Source organism: Odocoileus virginianus, chromosome 20 (genome assembly GCF_023699985.2).
Source record: "Odocoileus virginianus isolate 20LAN1187 ecotype Illinois chromosome 20, Ovbor_1.2, whole genome shotgun sequence".
Classification (NCBI taxonomy): Eukaryota; Metazoa; Chordata; class Mammalia; order Artiodactyla; family Cervidae; genus Odocoileus; species Odocoileus virginianus.
This window is the reverse complement of record NC_069693.1, coordinates 13,511,817-13,535,652: the sequence shown is the minus strand read 5'-3', so window position 1 is coordinate 13,535,652 and position 23,836 is coordinate 13,511,817. Positions and strand designations below refer to the sequence as shown.

Here is a 23,836-nt window from a genome sequence, read left to right as displayed (position 1 = left end):
CTTCTCCCCATGACCCCAGACACATTTCTGTCATAGAACTTGTCACACTGTAAGAACTAAGTTTTTGTTTTTGTTTTTGTTTTTTAAGATTTATTTGTTTTATTTTTTGGCTGTGATGGATCTTTGTTACTGCACACGAGCTTTCTCTAACTGTGGTGAGCGGGAGCTACTCTCTAGCTGCAGTGCACGGGCCTCTCACTGTCGTGACTTCTCATGTTACAGAACATGGGCTCTAAGGCTTGGGCTTCAGTAGTTGCTGCTTTCGGGCTCTAGAGCACTAGCTCAGTAGTTGTGGCACACAGGCTTAGTTGCTCCAGGGCAACTAAGAGAGATCTTCCCAGGGACATCTTCCCAGACCAGGGATCGAACCAGTGTCCCCTCCATTGCAAGGCAGATTCGTAACCACTGGACCACCAGGGAAGCCCCAGGAACAAACTGTTGATGTGGCTGTTGCCTCCCTCGAGGGTCACAGCACGTCACACTTGCCTTCATATATCTGTGCTGGGCAACCTTGTTATGTAAAGGACCCCAGAGTTGCCTTGGCAACCAGGCAGATGCCTGACCCAAACATTGTAGGTCCTAGGAAAATAGCTGTTGAATAAATGATTGTGAGTGTTCTAGAAATACTTACTGAGCTCTAGTGACCAGGTGACCCAGTGGTCACACCATCTCCTGGCTGTATAACACGGCACCACCTTTCCCCACGTCATGTGCTTACTTGCTGAATGGCACACCAGCACCCCCACTGCCTCTGGGCTGTGAACACCCCATTCCTCCTGCTGGGGAAATGAGGACCCAGCCGTCCTGATTGTCCAGAAACCTTCAGTAGCTTGCAGTTCCATGATTCTTAAAATCATGAGTCAGGACTGTGGGAGAAGCCAGAATCTGTCACTATGAGCAGTCTAGTCCTGAATGAAGAAATTGCAGAGCTAGTCACAGCTATAAAGTCCAGTCTGAAGGCACCATTAATTAAGAGTGGAGAGACTGGCAAGATCATCTTACACATCCCCTGGCCTGGAGGCAAGGCCACCCCCACAGGGTTTCCCATAGAAGAAAACCTGCCTGGTTTGTGTGGCCTTTGAAGGACCTCTCCCCTGGGAAATGCCTTTTTCTGTCAGACCTACACGTTGGCAGGAACCTGTTTGTTCTTGGTCTGTCCGTTCAAGTCTAAATCATGACTGTAATCAGTACTGAATACCTGTGCCGGCCCTGGGGCGTCCGCATTCCTGGGATGTGGTGGTCTCACTGAACAGTGAGCCAGGGGGCATGGGGCCTGGCCCCCCTGGGTCTGCAGGAGCTCCCTCCACGGTCTCTGCACACGCTCTGGCCCCTTCCCTCCCTTTCTTCACGGGGCAGCCACGGTGATCCTTGCAGATGGTCTGTCTGGCACCTGTGTTCATCAGGGAGGGACCCACGGGCAGCAGGTGCCCCCCACTCAGGGTTTTGGTTTTGTTGTGTTTTACTTTACTTGGCTGTGTCAGGGCCTGGTTGCAGCACACGTGGTCTCTGTTGCCTCACGTGGGATCTTTCATTACAGTGCGTGAACACTCCAGTTGGGGCGCTTGGGCGCAGTGGTGATGGGCTTAGTTGCTCCTTGGTCGTAGGATCTTAGTTCCCCAACCAGGGATCAAACTCGTGTCCCCTGCATTGCAAGGCGGATTCTTAACCAGTGGACCACAAGGGAAGTCCCCCGCTCAGGGTTTTAACTGAGGGATTAATGAGCAGTGGGCTTCCCTGGTGGCTCAGACGGTAAAGACTCTGGCTGCGATGCAGGGGTTCGATCCCTGAGTCAGGAAGACACCCTGGAGGAGGGCATGGCAACCCACTCCATTCTCACCTGGAGAATCCCATGGACAGAAGAGTCTATGACAGCTACACTCAGTGGGGTCACAAAGAGTCTGACAGGACTGAGCAGCTTTCACTAATAGGTGTGGGTAGGTTAACAGAACCAGTATAGGAAAGTGAGGCATCCAGGAACCAGCGATAGCAAGGAGCCATTACCCACCACGAGGGATGAGGTCAGAGGGGATGGGAGACATTTCTGGAAACCGGGGAGAAGTGTGGCTCTGGGAGAGGGGCCACCCCTCAGAAGCTGTGGCTGTTGAGCAAAGGACCAAGGACTACAGCCACTGTCCTAGCTCGACAGGCAGGCAGTGCAGAGAAGTAAAGACTCCACCCTCTCTCCTCTCCCCTCCCCTGTATCCTGGCCCGGGGAACCGGGTGAGGTGACACAGCGTGTGGAGACCCACCTTCCGTGGCGCTGGACGGGGCCGAAGATGGCAGAGACTGGATCTGGGGGTGCAGACGGTGACTAGCTGGTCCAGATGGTCGAATGGGTGCTGGTTCCACACTCAGGATGCAGAATGCTTGCTCACTGTCAAGGCGCTGCCGGGCCTGGTCCCTGGTGACCTCACCAGCCTTCCACTCTTTACTCTCTGGGCTCTGGTGCGCCAGCCTCATCTCACCCTGCGTGTGCTCTTTCCTGTTGGGTCTTAAACCTCCCCTGCCCGTTGCCTGCAGCACCATCCCCTCCGTTCTCCCTTGGGCTCCTGCTCAGCCTCAGACCCCAGCTTAATTTCTCTTCCTCATCGCGCCACACCCCGAACACTAATTCCCCCGGGCACAGGGAGGGGGCCATCCCAGAAGTGCTGGTCAGACACGCGCCCTGGTCAAGTTGGGTGGAGGGTCAGAAGTCAAAACCTAAACAGCCCTTACACTGTGGTTAGGTTTCATGGATAGGTTTTCATCAAGAATCTCATTACTTTAAAAATTGTCTTACAGTAGTCTCTCCCCAACACCATAATCACAAGCTGACATTTTTATAGAAGGTGAATGCAGTACTCTTTAAGAAAAACCTTCTTTTTAGTACTTCATACTGTTTTTTAATTGTCATTGTGTAAACAGCATAACTCACGCATGGTTATCTCCCGAGGCTTTTTTTTTTTCTTAATTGGCTACATGATGCAGCATGTGAAATCTTAGTTCCCCAACCAGGGATTGAACCCATGCAGTAGAAGTGCAGAGTCCTAACCCCTGGACTACCAGGGAAGTCCCTGGAGCCTCTTTAAATTAAATGTCTTCCCCTGCTCCCTGGGTTCTCACTCTGGCAGCTGTGATAGCCTTTCTGCCTGATTTTTGAAGTCATCTGCCCTGTAGCCGCTGAGTCTCGAGCTGGTCATTACAGCATCATAACTGAGATTCATCAGATATGAACCCGACTTACCAGCCAGTCTCCTACCTCCCAGCTCAAGGCTGCCTCCACCTGGGAGCCTCGGTGGATGGGGAGCCTGCGTCCCTCTCCTCTGTTTCTCCAGCTTGCACTTCCCCTCCCCCAGGCTCACTGCCAGATGCTGACCTGTCCAGGGTGGGAGCACAAAGAGGAAACAGGAAGCGGGAAATTGTCACTGGAGCTATGGTGACAGTGCCTTTCTACCAGCTAAATAATTTCTGGACTCTGGGCTCTTCGGAGGCTCCCTGCCCTCCTTCCAGAAATCCCAGGCAGGAGCAGCCCCCAGTCTCCTTCCAAATGTAAGGGTCACCAAGGAGGCCCCTATTCAGGGAGGGAATGGCGATGACAGGCCCACTTTTTCCATGGATTTTCCTCCCAATAAGATTCTCCCTTACTAGTTTGTATCATGGGGGAGGAGATTCAGGAGTTTGGGGGAGAAGGTTTTAGATCATTTCTTTTATACCTTCTTATTGAGTTGCTGTATGATTTCTGTCCTAATGGAAGCTCAGTTAAAACCAAAGTAGAGGACTTCCCTTGCGGTCCCGTGGTTATGACTTTGCCTTCCAGTGCAGGGGGGCGGGTTCGACCCCCTGGTTAGGGAGCTAAGATCTCACATGCTTCATAGCCAAAAGACCAAGACATAAAACAGAAGCAATATTGTAACAAATTTAATAAAGATTTTTTAAATGGTTCACATCAAAAAATCTTTAAAAAAAAAAAAACAAAGTAGGAAGGGTCCTATCCTAATGTCCCCTTGTAGTGAATTTTTTAAAATAACCTTTGTAGAGGTGATTTACAAAGCATGTTCATGTTACGCAAGTGTCTGAAAGAAGTAAATCACAGAATGTTCCGTATCAGTCTGATTTTGCTCTAGTAACACTGCTTAACGAACCACCCCGAAAGTCAGAGGCTCACAGACATCATTTCTTCTTGGCTTACTCATCCGCAGGTTGGCTGAGGCCTGGCTGGCCCTGGCTGCATGTCTGCTCCAGGCACCCTCATTCTCCTGGACCAGTAGACCCCAGAGCATGTTCACCTCATGGTGAGGGCAGGTACATAGGAGGCAGGCCTGGCGCACATGCACGTGTGTGCCATTGCTCGAATGCCATTAGCCAAGTCAAATCTCATGACCAAGCTTAGGATCAACAGGGCGAGGATGTACCTGTCCATAAAGGTAAAGAGGAAGGGATGAATCTTTGCAAAACTATAATTTACCACAAGCCTGTGTATGTATGTAAAACAAGAATAACTGAAGTTGAACAGTGCTAGTGTTATAGCCACGCGTTCCGGGAAACAAACTCACTCAGAAGGACAATGCAGATAGTGGAGTGCAGTTTATTACACCGGCGGGCCCAAGGCAGAGTCTCCTCTTAGCCAAGGACCCCAACCAGCATTTGTGAAAATCTTTTATACCCCATGTATACGTGTCCAAACCCACCACCCCAAATTCCTTGAAACTTACATAAACAAAGGAAGGGTAAATACAACTACAATAGCCCCATCATTCACGTGTTATGTGTTCAAACAGTTAATAATCAATTAGCCCGCAGTTACATTCCAGACAGTTAATAATCAGTAAGCCCGTGGTCACGTTCCAACCAGTTAATAATCGATAAGCCTGTGATTACATCCTGATAGATACATAGAAAAAATTTATGACCTGTCCAGAGGCAGGGGTGATTATGGTATGTTTTCTCTTAGGTGATGAGTAACCTGGATAGGATCTTCAAGGTTCCCCTGTCCAGAGGGGGTCTTCTCCTTCCATTGTCGTTCCCACAGGCACTAAGCAGAGAGTTCAGAGTCCACTGGAGAGGTGGCCAAGCACGATCAGCACGGACAGGCCTCAGATTGAGTCCAGGCCCTATGAATTCCTTCTTCACTAGCAAAATTATCCTTTGAATATCAGTAGATGTTGTGACATCTGCTGCATAGGAAGTGAGAACGCATATGTGTGCCCTAAGACTTTCTTGTTTCCAGTCTAGTCAGCTGGCAACTTATTAGATGTAGACTTCCTTTCTTAGAAAGGAAACTCCTCTTTTTGATCGTGTATTTTCTTTCTAAAGGGACTCTCAAGTGCCTTTCTTTCCACCATCTAAATAATTTCTCCCTCCTCAGTATGGCAGTGACCCGATCCAAAGACGCTCCTCCTTTCGGCCCCCCGATCCCCAGCGGAACCACATTCCGAAAATCTGACGTCTTCAGAGACTTCTTGCTGGCCAAGGTGATTAATGCCGAGAACGCTGCGCACAAGTCTGACAAGTTCCACACCATGGCCACCAGGACCCGCCAGGAGTACCTCAAGGACCTGGCGGAAAACTGTGTCTCCAACACACCCATTGACTCCACTGGCAAGTTCAACCTCATCTCCCTGACCTCCAAGAAGAAGGAGAAGACAAAAGCCCGGGCAGGCGCCGAGCAGCTCAGCGCCGGGGCCATCGCCTGGAGGGTGGCGGCCGAGGACTATGCGCAGGGTGTAGAGATAGACTGCATTTTGGGAATTTCCAACGAGTTTGTGGTGCTCCTAGACCTACGCACTAAGGAAGTGGTGTTCAACTGCTACTGCGGGGATGTCATCGGCTGGACCCCAGACTCCTCGACAATCAAAATCTTCTACGGGCGAGGGGACCACATCTTCCTCAAGGCCTCTGAGGGTTCTGTGGAGGACATAAGAGAAATTGTCCAGAGACTGAAGGTAAGGGAGAGAGACCCTCAAGGTGCAGCAGTTCTGTGGTCTGGCAAAGGCCTTAGGAACCACTGAAGTGCCTCCCTGAGCCCAGTCAGTTGGGCCAGGATACTCATCGGCCCCAAGAGAATCAGAATTGTCACTACATACCAGGGATCTAGTGAGTTCTGCAGCCTGGGTTCTCCCTGAGGAAGGCTTGGGCCAAAGATCTGAGGCTCTCCGTGTCATAACCTTGAGAGGACAAGAGGCTTATTTACTCACTCTAGATGTTTAAACTCATGTTAAAAATGTAAGGATATTTTCTAGAAGAATTAAAATATTGGATTGGCCAAAAAGTTCATTTGGGTTTTTCTGTACCTTCTGACAAAACACCGAATGAACTTTTTGGCCAACTCAACAGAATGGAAGACTTCCAGACCTTTAAAATACAGGGGTGGAAGCAGGATATTGGGGGTGGGGGTGTAAAAAAAGCATAAGAAAAAAACCCATAATTATGTGGCAGGAATAATTCCACGTCAGTAATCACAATAAATGTAAGTGATTTAACATTCTTTGTTAAAGAACAGAGACTCACAGTCTAGATTAAAAAATCTTACCCTGACCTCTTGGCACCTCAGGCTCAGACAGCTGCCAAACCAAAGGTCGCAGATTGGTTTCAAGTCAGATGCCAGTTTAGTTGGTAATGGTTGTTGGAAGTGTTGGGCTAAGAAGTACTAAGGCTACCTCAGAGCCCTGGGTGAAGGAACGCTGTGGTCAGTGATTGGCTCTCAGCGGGTTTAACAGAATGTCAGGCATGAAATAGAGAAGGCAGTATATCACAGGAGTTAACAACACAAGTTCTCAAGTCAGAAGACTTGGCTTCAAGTCCCAGCACTGCCACATACCAGCTGTGTCACCTCACCACGTTACTTAAGCACTGGGTGACTCAGTTTTCCCATCTGAAAAATGGGAACAGTGATCATCCTACATCATACGAAAGTTTTAAGGACTGGATGAGTTATGTTGCCCAGGCAAGCTGGCCTGACGTAGGAGGCTGTGATCTCCAGAGGCCAGGATCACAGCCAGTTCTCTTCACCCTTCTCGGCTTTTGCACTCATTCTTTGAGTTCAGGTGGGATTAGTAAAAGACTAGCTTTCAGCTTCCCTGACTCCAAACTTCATGTCCCACCTTAAACTACAGCAACAGCTAGTGTGTAGATTTCCCATTAGGATGTGAGGTCCGTGAACAAGGGCCTCTGTTTTGCCCACTTGCTTATGGTGGTTATTAAATGCTGATTAGTCGATTAGCTGAATAAGATGATTGACCCCTGATTGTGTGCTCATGAGCGATGATCTCACAGCCCTCCACCCACCCTGTGGAGTGTAGGCACTGTTTTTATCCCCATTCCGCTCAGAGAGGTCACACAGCCAGTAGGTGGCAGACTGGGATCTGAATCCAGATTTTTCTGACTCCAAAACCTACTTATGCCCACACTTGAGACTAACGACTAACTGCTTACTCGACTAACTACAACTCAACATGTGAAAGTCAACATGTCTAAGAACAAGCTCCTGATTTCATTGCCCTTGCCTCCCGGGGTTCTCCTGTCTGATCAGAGAACAGGCCCCTCGCATGAGTGGAATCATGAGTAAGCCTCAGCACCAGCCTCAGTCCTCTGTCTCGCATACCGACGTCCAGTCTGTCGGCTCCACCCCCCGAAGGCAGACTCTACTACCCCTGCCCCTTCTGCAGCCCCTCCTGGCCTGTCCAGTAGCCTCCTCACTGGTCTCCTTTGCCTCCTTGCTTGCTTCCCTGGGGTTTGTTCTCGGGAAGGTTGTCAGAGGGATCTGATCTTGTGCCTGCTGTGCTCAAACTCCTCAGCTCATCCTAGGTAAAAGCCCAGTTCCTATGGTGGCCCGTGAGGCCCTACATGGCCTGGCTGGCTGTCACTCTTGTCTCTTCATTACTCTCTCTGCTCCAAGAACACAGACTTCTATGTCCAGAGTGGGCTTGTCAGGCAGTCAGCCTCAGGGCCTTTGCACTGCCTCTGCCCTCTCGCTGGAACACGTTCTTCATCCCCACATGCCTCCCTCCCCTTCTGCATGTGTTTATTCAAAGGTCACCTATCAGTGAGGCCTTGTTATCCAGAATTGTAAAAACCCCCTCCACAGCCTGGCCTTGAGCTTATCCCGCCCACTGCCCCTGCTTTAACTTCACAGCAGCGCCTACCACCGTCTGGTGTGTGTTTTTGCATGTCTGCTGCGTCCTCAGTGCCTGGACCAGCGTCTCATGTGCAGCAGACGCTCAGTGACCGTGGACTGCGTGCACGCATGCCTGCTGTCTGTGGTGACAGCAAGAGTGGCCACTCACAGGGCCAGTCATCTGACTCCTTGCAGCCTTGCACAGCCTTGCATTTCTTCTTCCCAAAACCCAGTGAGGGAGATACTATTATTAACTCAGTTCACGGGACACAAGGGTGATGAACTTCAAAGGGAAGAAGCGTTTTGACTCCCAAAGCGGTGGCTATGGTCTGGGATGAAGCCAGTCATGAGTTTCTCTTTTGAGGCACTAAACTGTAGACTTTCCTTTCAGACAAATTTGTTTTAACTTTTTAATCTTGGAAAATTTCAAACAGACGCAAAAGTAGAGAAACTCACATTGTGAACCCCTAGTCTTATCACCAGCTTCCGTAGTTATCAGCCTGGGGCCCATCTTGTTTCTCCCTTTCCCTCTCTCCCTTCCCTTCCACTGATAATTTTGAAACAAATCCTAGATATCCTGTCATTTCATCAGTAAATGTGTAAATGTTTATCTCTAGAACATACAGCCTCTGAAAAATAACTTTTGCCTATTATATATAGAAAATGAATAGTAATTCCTTATTGACTTGTAAACATGTTGGGCCATGAAATCAATTACTGGATCTCAGTAGGCAGTTTTCAAAGACAGGGTAAAAAAGAATGACGCACTGAGGAGGCACTTGGTCTCATGGAGCCTTGTCCCAGTTTCACATGTTTCCTCACCTCCCAAATTCTCACTATCCAGACTAGCCAGGAACAGATGTGTTTACATCTTCAGGTAAGTCCTTCACCATCCACACTCGCTTCTTGCTGCCCACACTTGGGAACGTCTGTGTGGACTGCAAAGAATATTTTTGTGTGTGTGGATACGTGTGTAAGTGTATGATTGCGCAGCGTGGCTTGTGACATGAGATTCTTACTGTGCAGCTCTAAAAGTACATCAGATAGCATCATTTCTACCCAGGGAATGCCTTCTCACAGAAGATGTCAACCATTACACAGATGCTTTCCTTAAGGCAGTTTTCAGGCAGGCAGATCTTGATGTAACTTGGTTAACAGCTCCGGCTTATTAAGTTAATCTTTTTATTCCAAGAAGAGAAGGGAATCCCTCAGGATATGCTGAAGCTCTAGGTGTTCTGTTCAGTGGCTTATCCTGTCTGTGGTCATAGTTAGCATGGCATAAGTCTCCCACAGGAAGAAGGGAATAAATCAGAAGGAAGGCCCTCCCTGTATGGTCTGCTTGGCTTCAGGATGGGGGACAGTCTGAGGCGGAGGTTCAAAAGGGGTTTTTGCCTTACAGAATGAGGTCCTGGAGTAAAGAATACGGCGCCGAGCCCCCAGCCTAGAAAAATTCACAGGGTCTCTGGTCTCTGGCTTCTCCAGCTTACTCTGGTTACAGTCACCGTATCCATCATGGCTTCAGACAACAAAGGTTTATCTCACTCATGCCATGTGTCCATCTCAGGTTGAGCTGGAGTCTGTGAACTCACAGACCTTAGCTGACCAAACAGGCACTCTCTGGAATAATCCTAGTGGCCGTGGCAGAGGGCAAAGGCTTGAAGAGGGTCTCGAATTGGCAGTGAAATGCCCCAGCCCAGAGTATGCCAGTCCCATTCACAACTCATTGGCCAAAACAAGTCTTATGCATGCATGCTAATTTGCTTCAGTCGTGTCTGACTCTTTGTGACCCCATGGTCTGTAGCCCTCCAGGCTCCTCTGTCCATGGGATTCTCCAGGCAAGAATACTGGAGTGGGTTGCTATTTCCTCCTCCAGGGGATCTGCGTAACCCAGGGATTGAACCCGAGTCTCTTATGTCTCTTGCATTGGCAGGCAGGTTCTTTATCACTAGTGCCACCTGGAAAGCCCAAAACAAGTTCCAGAGACCACCAACCATAGAGAGGGTGGGAGAGGGCATGTGGAGAGCACGACTCATGACCGCTGCCTCTGAGGTGTCCATGTTTCTCCATGAGTCAGGAGCCCAGGCTCCTGTACCCTGACATCACCTGGGAAGGTGGAGGGGGAGAGGGGGCGTCTTTGGCCTCAAAAGGGCAGAATCTCCCCCCAAGAGCTGCCTCCACTCCCCCCGAGCAGCTTGTGAAACTGGACCCTGTGTGTGGCCCACAGGTGATGACCAATGGCTGGGAGACTGTGGACATGACCCTGCGGCGGAACGGGCTGGGGCAGCTGGGCTTCCACGTGAAGTATGACGGGACCGTGGCCGAGGTGGAGGATTATGGGTTTGCCTGGCAGGCCGGCCTGCGGCAGGGCAGCCGGCTGGTGGAGATCTGCAAGGTAGCCGTGGTCACACTGACCCACGACCAGATGATCGACCTGCTACGCACCTCTGTCACCGTCAAGGTGGTCATCATCCCGCCTTTCGACGACGGCACACCCCGGAGGTAAGTCTGTCCCCCCTGGAGAGGTCGGCAGCTCCCTGGGCGCTGGCCCTTGGGACCCTTCCTCAGCAGGTGGTGATAATGGTGTCAGGGTCCAGGTCAACATCTGTGGAACCCCTCCTGCAGGCGGTCATGGTCTAAGCTCTGCATGTGTGTGCTGTCCCGTCTGGCCCCCACCACAGCCCCATGAGGTGGGCACCCTCCTTAGTCGCACATAGCATTCAAGTCCTTGCCTGACGGAGTTCCCTGGCGGTCCAGTGCTTAAGACCGCTTCCACTGCAGGGGGCTTGGGTTTGATCCCTACTTGGGGACCTGAGATCCCGTATACCCCGAGGCATAGCCAAAAATAGTGGGAAAAAAGACCTTGCCTGAAGGAACAATGTGCTTCATCATTTGTTCAGCACATATTTATTGAGCCCATACTGTGTACACACTCCATTTGAAGTGTTGAGTAGGATTTAGCAGTGAACAGAATAAAAGCACCCATTCCCTTGAGTTTGTGTCCTGACAGGCAGTCGTTAAATAGGTGTGTAACAAAGGACCAGGCAGTGAAGAGCTATGAGGAGAAAGAGCAGGGTCATAGAAGGGGCTAACAGGTGGTCAGGGGAGGCTTCTTGGTGGAGGCCGCCATGCGGTTTTCCAGGTCAGCAGCACCCAGACCATGGACAGGCCAGGGCAGGGTCTGCAAAGTGTCAGCGTCTGTGGGGGGGAGTTCCTGCAGCTCAGGGAGCGTGGTGTGGAGCCTGGTGAGCAAGGCTGGGCGTGGGGGCAGACTGGGGCCCTTCCTGGACACAGCGCCGAGCTTCAGATTTGTTCGCTGGGAAGCCAGTGCAGGATTTGTTTCTTTTTGTTTTGTTTTAATGGGATATTTCAAACATTTTTCTCTAGTGTTATTTATTTGATGGCATCGGGTCTTAGTTGCCGCACAGGGCATGTTTGTTGTGGCGCGTGGGCTTAGTTGCTCCCTGGCTTATGGCATCTTAGTTCCCCAACCAGGAGTCGAACCTGCATCCCCTGCCTTGGGAAGGCAGATTCTTGACCCCTGGACCACCAGGGAAGTCCTATATTTCAAGCATATTAATAGCATGCTGAGTCTCCTGTTTCAACATTTGTCAACATGTGGCCAGTTCTTATTTTGTTTTTGTTTCTTTTTAATCCCGTATCTCTCCCCCTTAGATTATTTGAAGCAGTCTCACTCCTTCGATTGTATCTCTACTCAGTCAGGACCTTTAAAAAATTTAACAGACTGTCTCAACTCCCCCATCCATCTTTAACTTCTTTTGTACCAGAGAGAGATTTTTAAAAAGCAGTTGCTCTGTTCATCAGGCTTTTCCTGTGGCATTTGGTTGATGAGTCTCTTTTTTAAAAATCTTATTTTTTTTCTTACGGTTTGTTTTGGGAGGAAACCGGGCCACTTGTTTTTCAGAGTTTCCCGCTTCCTGGATTTAGCTGCTTGCATTCTCCTGGTGTCCTTTAACCTGTTCTTCTAGCACGTGTATTTCCTGCAAACTGGAGTTCGGCTTAAAAGCTTGATTGGATTCTGGTTGAATTTCCTTTTGTTTTTTTTCCTTAAGATTTTTTTTGATGTGGACCATTTTAAAGACTTCATTGGATTTGTTACAATATTATTTCCGGTTTATGTTTTGCTTCCTTGGCTGTGAGGCATGTGGGATCTTAGTTCCTCAACCAGGGATCAAACCCACCTTCCCTGGCTTGGAAAGCGAAGTCTTAACTGCCAGTAAGGTCCCTGAACTTGTCTTGGTCACAGCACTTCCCAGGTGTACACCCATCAGGAGGCACCACATATCTGGCTGTCCCTGTGTACTAGGGGTGGTCAGAAGGTTCCGAGGGTGGCAGCCTGACCCTAAATGCTATACGTTTCCCCTCAGCTCTCAGCAGCCATTTGTGATCCTTGTCTGGGTCCCCTGTGTCATGACAGGTGACACTCAAGTGATGTCCTCAGTTCTATCCTTCCTTCTTTATTTTTTAAAAAATGTATTTATCTATCTTTGTGCTGCGTCTTCGTTGCTGCACAGCAGGTTTCTCAAGTTGCCATGAGCGGGGGCTGTTCTCTAGTTGCGGTGCATAGGCTTCTCGTCGCAGTGGCTTCCCTTGTTGCGGAGCACGGGCTCTAGGGCACGCGAGCTTCAGTAGTTGCTGCTCCTGGGCTCTGGGGCACAGCGTCAGTAGTTGGGGCTCACGGGCTTAGTTGCCCCTCAGCATGTCGGATCTTCTCAGACCAGGGATTGAACCCGCGTCCCCTGCCTTGGCAGGCGGATTCTTAACCACCAGTCCACCAAGCAAATCCTTTCTTCATTTATTGGCTAGAATTCTTCCAAAAAGAACATTCCTTCAGCAACCATTTGATTCCTCTCAGATATAATTTGTTCAGGGAAGGCAGGATAGATGTGATTCTGAGAAGAATGAATTGGTACCCTAGCAACCTCCAGCGATGACTTAGAAACAGTGGTTCTAGAATCACTACATCTCAAGTGCCAGAAGCACAGCTGCACAGAGGACAGTCCGGGCCTGGGCTGATGAATGGATTGGGGAAGACAACCAATAAGAAAGTAAGCCAGTGAGATGGTTCACATAGTCCAAGCAGTAATCACTGGGCATATCAGGAAGGCAGACCTGCAGGGAGGTTGCCTGTGTTTGAATCCAAGCTCCTCGTCTTATTAACTGTGACCCTGGGCGAAGGTCCCCGCCACTCTGTGCCTGTTTCCTCATTTATAAAACAGGGACGTTAATGGAGCTTTTGCCCAGAGGTGGCTGTGAGGTTGGAGGAGGGGAGGCCCACAGCACACAGGACAGGACTTGGCCTGTAGGAGGCACTCAGAGGACACCAGCTGTGAGGTCCTGGGTGTGAGGCGCATTAAGGGCCGGACCTGACGTTGGACTCGGGGGTCAGGGCAGGCCTGAGGGTGGGAAGGAACCAAGAGACAGGCCCCGTGGGGAGGGGAGGGTAAGAACAAGAGGCCCTTGGGTTGTTGACGGACCAGAAAGAGGGTCACGTGGCTAGAACAGGCGAGCCAAGAGAAAGGCACTCGATGAGGGGATACTGAGAGCTTATACGCATGACCTCCCAAGGCTGGTGTGATCCCCGTTTACAGATCAGAAAACTGACAGCCAGAGTGGGTCACTGCCTTGTGCAGAGTTGCGTGGCTAAGTGGCAGAGTGGCTCATTTGCTCTAAGTGGCAGAGTAGAACTCAATCCAGGTTTCCCCTCTCTGTGTATTCTGCTGCCTCTCAAAGCAGTCTCGAGCTGTCGGCATGTGAGTCCTGGCTGCACCCTCCCACCTTCTTGAGTCTTGCTTGCTCTGAACTTGGTGGGGACAGTTCTGGGCAGGGTTCAACCCTGCCACAACCCAGGGCTTAGCCACCCAGGTACCAGTCCCCTAGCCTTGGGACTCCAGTCAGGCCCCAGGCGTCCCCTTCTCCCAGCCCTCTTCCGGGGCCGCCTCCACCCCTGCCCGGGGCCAAGGCCGGGCCACACCTCGCTGAGCTCTGCAGGGGCAAGTCAAGCTGAGGTAACCCTTCTGCCTCGTTGCATACACAGACACACACACAGAGACACACACAGTAGCAGCCCGCCTGTTCTATGACTTTGCAAAGCTCGGGAGCACCAGAGGCCACACAAATGTCCTTGGACCTGCAGGTAGGGACCAGCCGGGTGAAAGGCAGCATCTGCAGGCTCCCTTATCCAGTTCTGGGGAGACGAGGCCAAGGAGGGTGTGACCAGACAGACGGGTTCCACTTCCTGCCCTGTTTAGGAGGAAATCTCTCATCCAGCTCCCTTTACAAGGCGGCCACCGAGACGGGGCAGGTGTGGGTGGGGACTTGTGTGGTGTGTGTGGTTCTTCAAGCACAGAGGGGTCTGGCTGACCTCAGTTGCAGAGCTGATACCCCAGCTCTGCGGTTCCTCCAGCCTCTTGTTATGACCCTGGCCTCCTAGCCCGGGTGTCACGATAAGCTCTGAGGGGCAGCACGCCAGGATGAGCCCAGCCATTCTCCCTGCCACCAGCCAGGCTCTGTAGGGCCTGGGTCTGGACCCCAGGCTCTTCAGACACTGCATAGAGTAGAGCGGGTCATACTCACACCCCCAGACCATGAGGCTGTGGTTCTCTAGTGAGCCCTGCCCAGGTGGGCCCGGTAGCCTGGAGGGACGTCCCAGAGCCCCTGGTGCGGTGTGTCATGGTGACCTGGCATGTTTGTACAGGCTCCTCTCACTGTCCTGCCTGATGGGGAAGCTGATCCAGGACGCCTTTGGCCCTTGATTTGGATTCAAGACATCTGAAGGGGGAGGGGGTGCTCCTCCCTGAGAAGGGGAATTGAAAACCCCACAAGTGAGTGAGTTGGAGAAAGAGAAAGGAGTCCCCATGGCCTCCAGAAACTAGGCTACTGGGAATCAAAGAGGAGGCAGATAGGAAAAGTGGTCTGCAAACCTGGCATCCATCACCAGGCATCTTCCGCGCATGGCTGAGAGGCTGGAGAGGGACTCTGTGTGGCATTGTTGGTCGAGCAAAAGACTAGAAGAAACCTAGGTGTCCAGCCATAGGAGACTGGCTAAGTAAATCCCAGGTCACCCATGTGATGGAGTAGTAATTGATTGTTTACAGAAAATGCAGTGAGTCAAGAATATGTAAAAACCTGGCGGCTGTGGGTGCTTCTGGTGAGTGTAACTGGTGGACAGAGATGTCGTCTAATAACACTTTAATTTTTAAAAACAATCCCAAAACTGGATCCATGAAAGGAGCTTCTTAAACTTTCTCGTGTCAGCATCATCCCTGGCAACTTGGTAAAATGCAGCTTCCTGGGCCCCGCCTCAAAGAGGACTGTGATTCAGAGGAGCTAAGATGGGCCCAGGCATCTGCTTTCCTTTACTGAGCACTCGGGGTAATCTAGATGCTGATGGATCACAGGGAAAGAATTTGTTCCAGAGCCCCCAGGTGGGTGTGGCTGGACTTCAGAAAATGGAAAGAAGGCTTCAGCTTTTGAGCTTGTGGGAATGGCATGCAGAGTCCACAGAATCAGCTGGAGAAGGTGACCACAGCAACAGCTCATATGTGTTAAGCACTTGGCATGAGCCAGGAGGCTTGCTACCACCCCCATTTTGCGGATGAGGAAACAGGCTCTGAGAAGGAAACTCCTGCACCCAAGGCTACATGGGCCATAAGCAGCAGAGCTGTGATCTGAACCAGCTGTCTGCCTGCGGAGCCCGGGCTCTCCGTCACTCTGTGCTGCCCTCCAATGATTGTTTCCCTCTTTGAGGTCATGCCCAGGGACTCTTGGCCAAAGGTGGAGCTGTCAGTAACAGGGGCAGAAGTCACGGGCCCACGGAATCTACCCACTGGCTCCCAAACCACTGTCCCAGTGAGCTAGTGTATATGGTGGTTAAAGTTGTGGGCTTTCGGGTCAGCTTACTATCTTTAAGTCCAGTTTCTGGGAATTCCCTGGTAATCCAGTGCTTTCACTGCCAGGACATGGGTTCAATCCCTGGTCAGGAAACTAAAATTCTACAAGCCACACGGCACAGCCAAAAAAAGAAAAAAAAAAAAAAGGATAAATCAATCAATTCAGTTTCTACCTCTTACTGGCTGTGTGACCTTGGATAGATTACTTAACTTCTCTGTGCATCAATTTGCTTTTCTCTTCAGTGTATCTACTGATAACAACCAGCAACAGAGATGAAGCAATAGAGAGACTTTACTGGCTAATGCACCTAAGAAGACCGGGAGATAGGGCAAGATTGAAATGTGGCTTTATGCAGGGTCTTGGACATCTTCATCAAGAATCTCTCTCACCTGTCTCATTTTCTGCGTTGCTATCGTTCTCAAGCCACCTCTTCCTCATCACAGCGCCAGCTTAGGTCTCCCCAGCTCAGCAGCTCAGTGAAATAGATCCTTTTCTTACCACCTACCCCCGACCCTTGCCCACCCCCCACCTCGCAGCAGTTCCAGAGTTGATGCTCACTGTCTTTGATTGGCTCAGCTTGGGGCACCTGACAATCCTGTGCCTGTCATCTCAAAGAAGCGCTTCTTATTTGCTGGCCTGGGTCACATGCTCATACCTGGAGCCAGGAAGTGGGATCCACCCCACCCAGTGCACACAGACCTGTTCTCAGGAGAAGGGAGTGTAGAAGCTAGGCAGGCAGGAGCAGCGGGTCCATGGTGGTACCACCTCCACCTGGGCCTGGCAGATCTGCAGGTCCTGTTAGGTGTTAGTATGCTGTCATTCCTCACCTGGCACCTGCTGAGGCATGGGCACCTACTGATCCAGAGAAGCTGCTGGAAGGCGCTACTGAATATCAGCTCCAGCTCCAGTGCTGCCGAGGGCACTGTGTGTCTGGCCCAGGTGCCCCATTCCTGGGTCACTTTCTGATGCCTCCTTAGCAGACATGACCTGGGTCCACAGCCACCACGACCACCAGATCTTTTACCGGGTGACCCTGAAAGTGCCCTGGGCTCCAGGGGGCTCAGGAGAACCCCAGAGGGTTGGCTTAGTGTGGTCCTGATAGCTTCCAGGCCCAGGGCTCCTACCAGCTCGGCTCCCACAGCTGCTGAGAGGTGGGTTTTGTGAGCACAGCCCCCTGCTCGGGCTCAGAGCCCCCTCCCATGCTGCACTGCAGTGGAGGTGGAGGACTCCAGCCCAGCCTGCGGAGCCCCCCGCCCTGAGCCAGGAACATTGCAGTGTGTGTGTCAGCCTGGTCTAGGGGGAGTCACAGGCCGTTCTGCATCTATTTCAAGGTTCTGGATTTTTCGTGCCTTTTTTTTTTTCCTAACCACCCTGCAAAGTAGGTCACCTGCTCCTCTTCCAGCTGCCTTTGAGCTTCTTTGGAACAAGGCAGATACTGTCCTTTGATGCCGAGGGCATCCGCCTTTCTGGCCCTGAGTACTGCCAAGGGAAGGCGGGGGGGCCGAGCCAGCCTGAGGAGGACATTGGCCAGCTGGAGGCCTGGGTCAGGTGAAGGGAGAGACAGGGAGAGAGGAAGAGGAGGAGATGGGGAGATGGAGTAGAGTGTGCCCAGCAGTCGGGGCCACTGTGCTGGACCCTGTCTGGGTTGAGGACACAGAGCTGCTCCATTTCAGACCAGTTTGAAGGGTCCCCACTCGGCCTTTAAAATAGAAGACTGTTCAGATCTGGGCTGCAAAGCTGCAGCCCTGCGCGCTGGTGGGCCAGGGCCTTTTCTGAGTAACGATGTTTTCCTTCCCAGGGGGTGGCCGGAAACATATGATATGAATACCTCGGAGCCCAAGACCGAGCCGGAGGGCCTGGCCCCGGGGGGCAGGCCCCCCTACCGCAGCAATGCTCCCTGGCAGTGGAGTGGGCCCGCGTCCCACAACTCTCTCCCGGCCTCCAAGTGGGCCGCCCCCGCCACCCCCGGACACGCCCAGTCCCTGAGCCGGCCCCCGAAGCAGACCCCCATGGTCCCCTTCCGGGAGTCCCAGCCCCTGCACAGCAAGAGGTAAGGACACCCCCACCCCCAACCCCATCCAGGGGTGCCAGCCCAGCCCCCACCTCCCTCCTTCCTTGAGTCCGCTGCCTTCTTCTCTCTCCTCCCCCTGTTGTCCGGTCTCCTCCTCTCCCTTACCTTCTCATTCTCTTGCCCCTCCCTTCCTCCTTGCCTTAAACTTGCCTTATGAGCCTCTGGAGCGTGGACATAGCTGGGGCGCTCAGCGCCTGCGGTTGGAAATCCACCCTACTATGTGTGATTAAAACCATATATTTGTTTTAAAGGTCAAGGGACTGATAAGCACAAACTTTAGGAGAGTGATTACTTCTGGGGGAGACAGGGAAGTGGGGCACGGAGGAGCCCACCCATGGGTACTCATGGCTCCCGTTCTAGCTCTCGGGTCGGGTGGTAACTTCAGGTAGTTTCTTTTATTATGATGGCATGTACCTTACAGATAAGCGCTTTTGAATATATTATATATTAAAAAAAATAAAAATTTCTAAGAAATGAGAGAATACAACTTGCAGAGGAGAGTCTTGTCCCAGGCGTGGGTAGCCCGTCCAGCCTCTGTCAGGCTTCAGATGCTGAGGGGTGGGCTCAGTTGTGGTGGGAAGGAGGGAGGGGGTGTCCTGGCCTCCCCAGCCCTTCGCTCAGCAGCCCTGCCTCCATCCCCTCAGAGGAGAGCAGGTGAAGGCCACGGGTGTGGCTGGGCCGCAGGATTGGGCCGGGCTCTCCTCCTCGCTCACAGCCACCCGCTTCCTCTTTCCTGTCTCTGTTCCAGGCCTGTCAGCTTCCCTGAAACCCCTTACACAGCGTCACCAGCAGGGGTCGACAAAGTCCCTCCCTACCGACAGCCTTCTGGGAGCTTCTCCACCCCCGGCTCAGCCACCTACGCGAGATACAAGCCATCCCCAGAAAGGTCAGACTCTCTTCTCTCTTTCCCGTTAAGGAATCTGATGAAAGCCAGCATCCTTCTTCCTCGGAAGATGCACTTACCTGACATACAGGTTTATTTGCCATTTTATGGGGCTCCTGGATTCCCCAGGGTCCTCAGAGGCCCGCTGGGATGGAGGGCTGTGTGTGTTAGGATGTGGGGCCAAGCCAACCTGGCCAGGACGTGCCCTGCTGGTCATCACAGCAGCATTTAAGTTGCCATTTTTCTCAATGCCTGAATCTCTTGTCTGAGCACACCCCTTGCAACGCAGCTGGTATCTGCCTCCAGCCCGTGCTCCCCCCACACCAGGCCCCCAGCATTACCCAGTTTTCAGGGCCAGTCAGACTTCAGTCCTGTCCCCTTCCCCAGTCTGGCAGCCGAGGGGATCTTCCCAACTCCTGCCTGGCTCCCTGTGCCCTTGGAATAAACCCAGTTTCTCTAGCTTACTCTCCGGAGGCCTTCCACTCCAGTGCCCTTGAACCTTCCTTCTCCCCTGGGGTACCTGTCTGAGGGGTGGCCACACCACTCCCCTGTCCTCGGGCCAGAGCCGTGCATCTCATCCTGGATGCCTCCCCTCCCCCCTCCCTCTGCTGTAGCCCATCCCTTCAACCTCTTGAGCATCTCTGCGCCCGCCCCCTGCTCCTTTCCCCAGTGCGCTGCCCTGGCCACCTCCCTGAGCCCCCAGCCTCCGTGCCACCTCCTCTAGTCCACCCCCCATTCAGTTGCCAGGGGGTCTTTGTCTGGCCACATCTATCCCCTGCTCCACACCCCACCCCCACGTGTCCCAGAGCTCTCATGACGCAGCCTCCACGCTTCAGTGTGGCCACTGGGGCCCCTCCCCTGCCTCTCCAGCCTCGTGCAGTGCCCTGCACATCAGCCTCCCGAGCCCCTTCTCCCATCCAAGTACTAACCAGGCCCATCCCTGCTTAGCTTCCGACATCAGACAAGGTGGGGCGAGTTCAGGGTGGTATGGCCGTAGACCCCAGCCACTTCTGATCTCCTAGACAGGCTGTGTGCTTTTCAGATTCCTCCCTGTGTTCTTCCCTCCACCCGGAAGTTCTTCATGATCTTCACCCCCCACAGACTCCTATCCACTCTTCCAGCGTGAGTGCTGATGCTCCTCCAGGAAGCCTTCCCTGTACCCCCACCTCCCATACAGTGACATGCTGCCCCCTGTGCCTTTCACTTCCATTTGTCTTTTCCTGACGATGGCCTTGAGTCCTCTCCATCCTGTTAGCCCAGGGAAGTGTGTGTGCATGCATATTCATGCATGTGTGCATGAACAGGCTTGCTGCTCTCCAATGTATAACACTTTTCTTCTTAGGAGCACCATCACACAGCTCAGGGCTGGTAGATCCTTGGTATATATTTGATGAAAGGATGGAGTAAGTGAGTTAGTTTAAATAGCATGCCTCAGACTCACCCAGAGGGAGGACTTGTTAAAATACCGATGACTGGGCCTCACCCTTGAGTTTCCAGCTTGGTAGGACTAGGGTAGGACATGCGATTCCAAGGCTGCCAGCCCAGGGAACACACTTCGAGAGCTACCACACTAAACCACTGCTTGATTATAAGCCTCTGTTGTAAAATTGGGGGAAACATACTCTCATCTTCTGGTAGCCACCATTCAGCTCTCAACTGCAGTGGATCCCAAGAGCCCTCTGTGTTGCGGGTGTCAGGAGAAATATTTGAGATACTTAGCCCAGGGGTTCCTGTTATCAGCACCTGCTATGGTGAGAGAAGGTCTCAGAAGGGATGCACACTCTGCCAAGAGCTCTGATAGACTCAGGCCTTGAACGAGTGAGCTCAGCCCAACCCTAGGTCTAAGCTGGCTACCCAGAGCAGGTGGTATCTGAATAGGACTTTGAGAGATGAATAGGAGTTTGCCACAGAGAAGAGGGAGAAAGTCATTCCAGACAGAGCAGAGGCCACAGACATCAGTAAGCAGAACGGTGTGGAATGTAGGAGGAATGGAGAGGGGTCTGAGGTGTGGGGGCACCTGGGTGGCAACAGTGGCTGAGGCTAGAAGTGGCAGTTGGCATGGAGCCATCAGCCTAGAATAGAGGTGGTGGGGATGATGCTATTGGTAATTCCAAGGAGCTTTTTTTTCCCCCTAAAGTCCTGGTTGTCCCCCCTCCTATCTTATTGCTTTTAAACTATTTGAATAATTTTAGATTCACAAGAAGTTTAAAAGAAACAAGTATAGAGCCCTCCTTGAATCCTTCACCCAGCCTCTCCAAATGTTAACATCTTGTATAACTGATACAATATCAAATCAGTTGACATTGGTACAATCCACAGTGCTTATTCAGAATACACCAATTACCTGTGTGTGTGTAGCAGTGTGGAGTTTTGTCCACAGTTAAGACTCAACTGGGCCATCACCATGAAACTCCTTCTGGCTATCCCTTTATAGCCACACTCATCCCCTCCCCCATCCCTCTGGCAACCAGTAATCTTTTCTGGGTCTCTTACTTCATGAATGCTATATAAAAGGAATCACACAGTATGTGCCCTTTTGTAATTGTTTTTCTCTCAGTTGAGAGTCATCCACATTTTTGCCTGTATCTATAGTCAAATCCTTATTATTGCCAAGTTGTATTCGGTGGTGTGGTACCATTGATGAATATTCAGGTACTTTCTGGATTTGGGCTGTGCAAATATTCATGCTCTGAACATGCATGAAAATAAGTTTTCACTTCTCTGCAATAAATGCCCAAGAATGCAGTTGCTTGCCAAAATATAGAAACAACCTAAATGTCTGTTGACAGATGAATGGATAAAGGAAATGTGGTGTAGTATACACAATGGAATATTATTCAACCATAAAAAGAGGAAATCCTGCCATTTGCAATAATGTGGATGAACCTTAAAGGCATTATGTTCAGTGAAATAAATCAGAAAGACAAATACTGTGCAGTATCACATGTGGAATGAAAAAAAGTCAAACTCAAAGAAACAGAGTAGATAGAATGGTAGTTACTTGGGGGTGGGGGCAATGGGACAATGTTGGTCAAAAGGCACAAACTTTGAGTTATAAGATGAATAAGTTCTGAGGATTTCACGTGTCACGTGGTTGGCTGTAGTTAATTCCGTACTGTACAGTTAAGATCTGCTAAGTGGGTAGATCTTAAACATTCTCACCCCAAAGAAAGATAACTATTTGAGATGTTAGATGTGGTGATTGTGGTAATCATTTTACAGTGTATACATATATTAAATCATTACATTGTACAACTTTAAGTGTATTATGATTTTATTTGTCACACCTCAGTAAACCTGGGGGAGTGTGGGGAGATGTTTCTCCAAGTGCTACTTACTCAACAAGTTGAGAGCATTATTATTTCAGTGAAAGGGTGTGCTGACCATTCTGTATTGTGTGTAGAAAAGTGTTTAGGAAAAAAAAGAAAAGAATACAATTGCATAATGTGTGGTAAGTCCATTTTTAGTTTTAAAAAGAACTGCCAAACTATTTTCCAGAGTGGTCGTACCATTGTACATTCCCACTGGCAAGCTGTGAGTCATCCGGTTTCTCCCTGGCCTCATCACTATCTGGTGTCTTCGCCACTTTTCACTTTAGCTATTCTCATAGGTGTGTGATGATAGCTCATTGTGGTTTTAATTTGCATTTCTCCAGTGGCTAATGATGTTGAACATCTTTTGTGTTTCAGTGTTTGTATATACTAGACGTAAGTCCTTTGTCAGCTCTGCGGTTTGCAAATACTTCCTCCCATCAGTCATTAGTTTGTCTTTTCATCTTGTTAACAGAATCTTTCTTTTTAATTTTGGTGAGATGCAAATTACAATTGTTTTCCCTTTATGGATCCTGCTTTTGGTGTTAAATCTTAGAACTCTCCTAGTCCCGAGTCCTGAAGACTTTTTTTCCTAGAAGTTTTTCCTTTTTTTTTTTTTTTAGCTGCACCACTTGGCATGTTGGGATCCTAGTTCCCCGACCAGTGATCAAACCCATGCCCCTTGCAGTAATCTTCACCACCGACCCACCAGGGAATTCCCCTCCTAAGAAATTTTTATTGTTTTATATTTTGCATTTAAGTCCATGGTTGACTTTGAGTTAATCTTTTAAAGCTAATTTTTTCATAGGGTGAAAGGTTTAGGTTGAGATTCCTTTTTTTGCCTGCCAGTGTCCAGCACCATTTATTGAAAAGGCTCCTTCTCTTCCACTGTCCTGCTTTGCTCCTTAAAGCAAAAGCTCATTGGAAGGGGAAATCAACTGGGCACATTTGTGAGGTTCTGTTTCTGTGTTCTCTGGACTGTCCCGTTGAGCTATATACATGATCTCAGTGAGTTGTTTCTATCAATTCCATGAGGTGGGTAGCATGTCCCATTTTACAGAGGGAGAGGGAAAACTGAGGCTCAACAAAGTGGATCCACTTGGGCGGGATCACTTTTCCAGGAACCTGGGCCTATGTGATTCTGAGGGACCAACTCTGACCCAGAGCTCTCCTCTTGCCTGTCCACAGGAATGGTCCCTGCAGCAGCCCCCACCCCCACAGTGACACTTGGTGGCTGTGATTCTGTGTTTCAGGCTCTCTGGCATTGGCAAGTAGAAAACACTCTTTCCCCTCAGATTCCAGCTCCTCCCAGCCCATCCCTCTCTCCCCAGGGCTCCCTGATGCTGCTCTCTGTGGTCTCAGTATTTTTCATCTCTGACCGCCAGCCAGGTTCCAAGTCCTGCCAAACATTCCTAGCATACCTCAGCCCCTGAACCCCCCAAGTGTTTCTCGTGGCTGGTCACCAGCCAGCCTTAGGAGGCCCTGGAGCAGGTTGGGCTGCCCCAGTGGCCTTTGGCCTCAGCTCCTTTCCCTGTTTCCTGTCGCACAGTTGACATCCTGGAGCCTGT

The 23,836-nt window shown here is 50.8% G+C and overlaps 1 protein-coding gene across 7 annotated transcripts in view; it reads left to right on the top strand.

The window, feature by feature from the left end:
* Window positions 1-23,836, top strand: part of SIPA1L3 (signal induced proliferation associated 1 like 3) — a 257,180-nt gene that overhangs the window by 176,099 nt on the left and 57,245 nt on the right. For all 7 annotated transcript variants that reach the window (XM_070450960.1, XM_070450959.1, XM_070450963.1 and 4 more), the window contains 4 exons: window positions 5,345-5,921; window positions 10,317-10,591; window positions 17,802-18,053; window positions 18,823-18,960. In XM_070450960.1, the coding sequence (XP_070307061.1) occupies window positions 5,345-5,921; window positions 10,317-10,591; window positions 17,802-18,053; window positions 18,823-18,960 (1,242 nt within the window). The remainder of the gene's footprint in view (window positions 1-5,344; window positions 5,922-10,316; window positions 10,592-17,801; window positions 18,054-18,822; window positions 18,961-23,836) is intronic.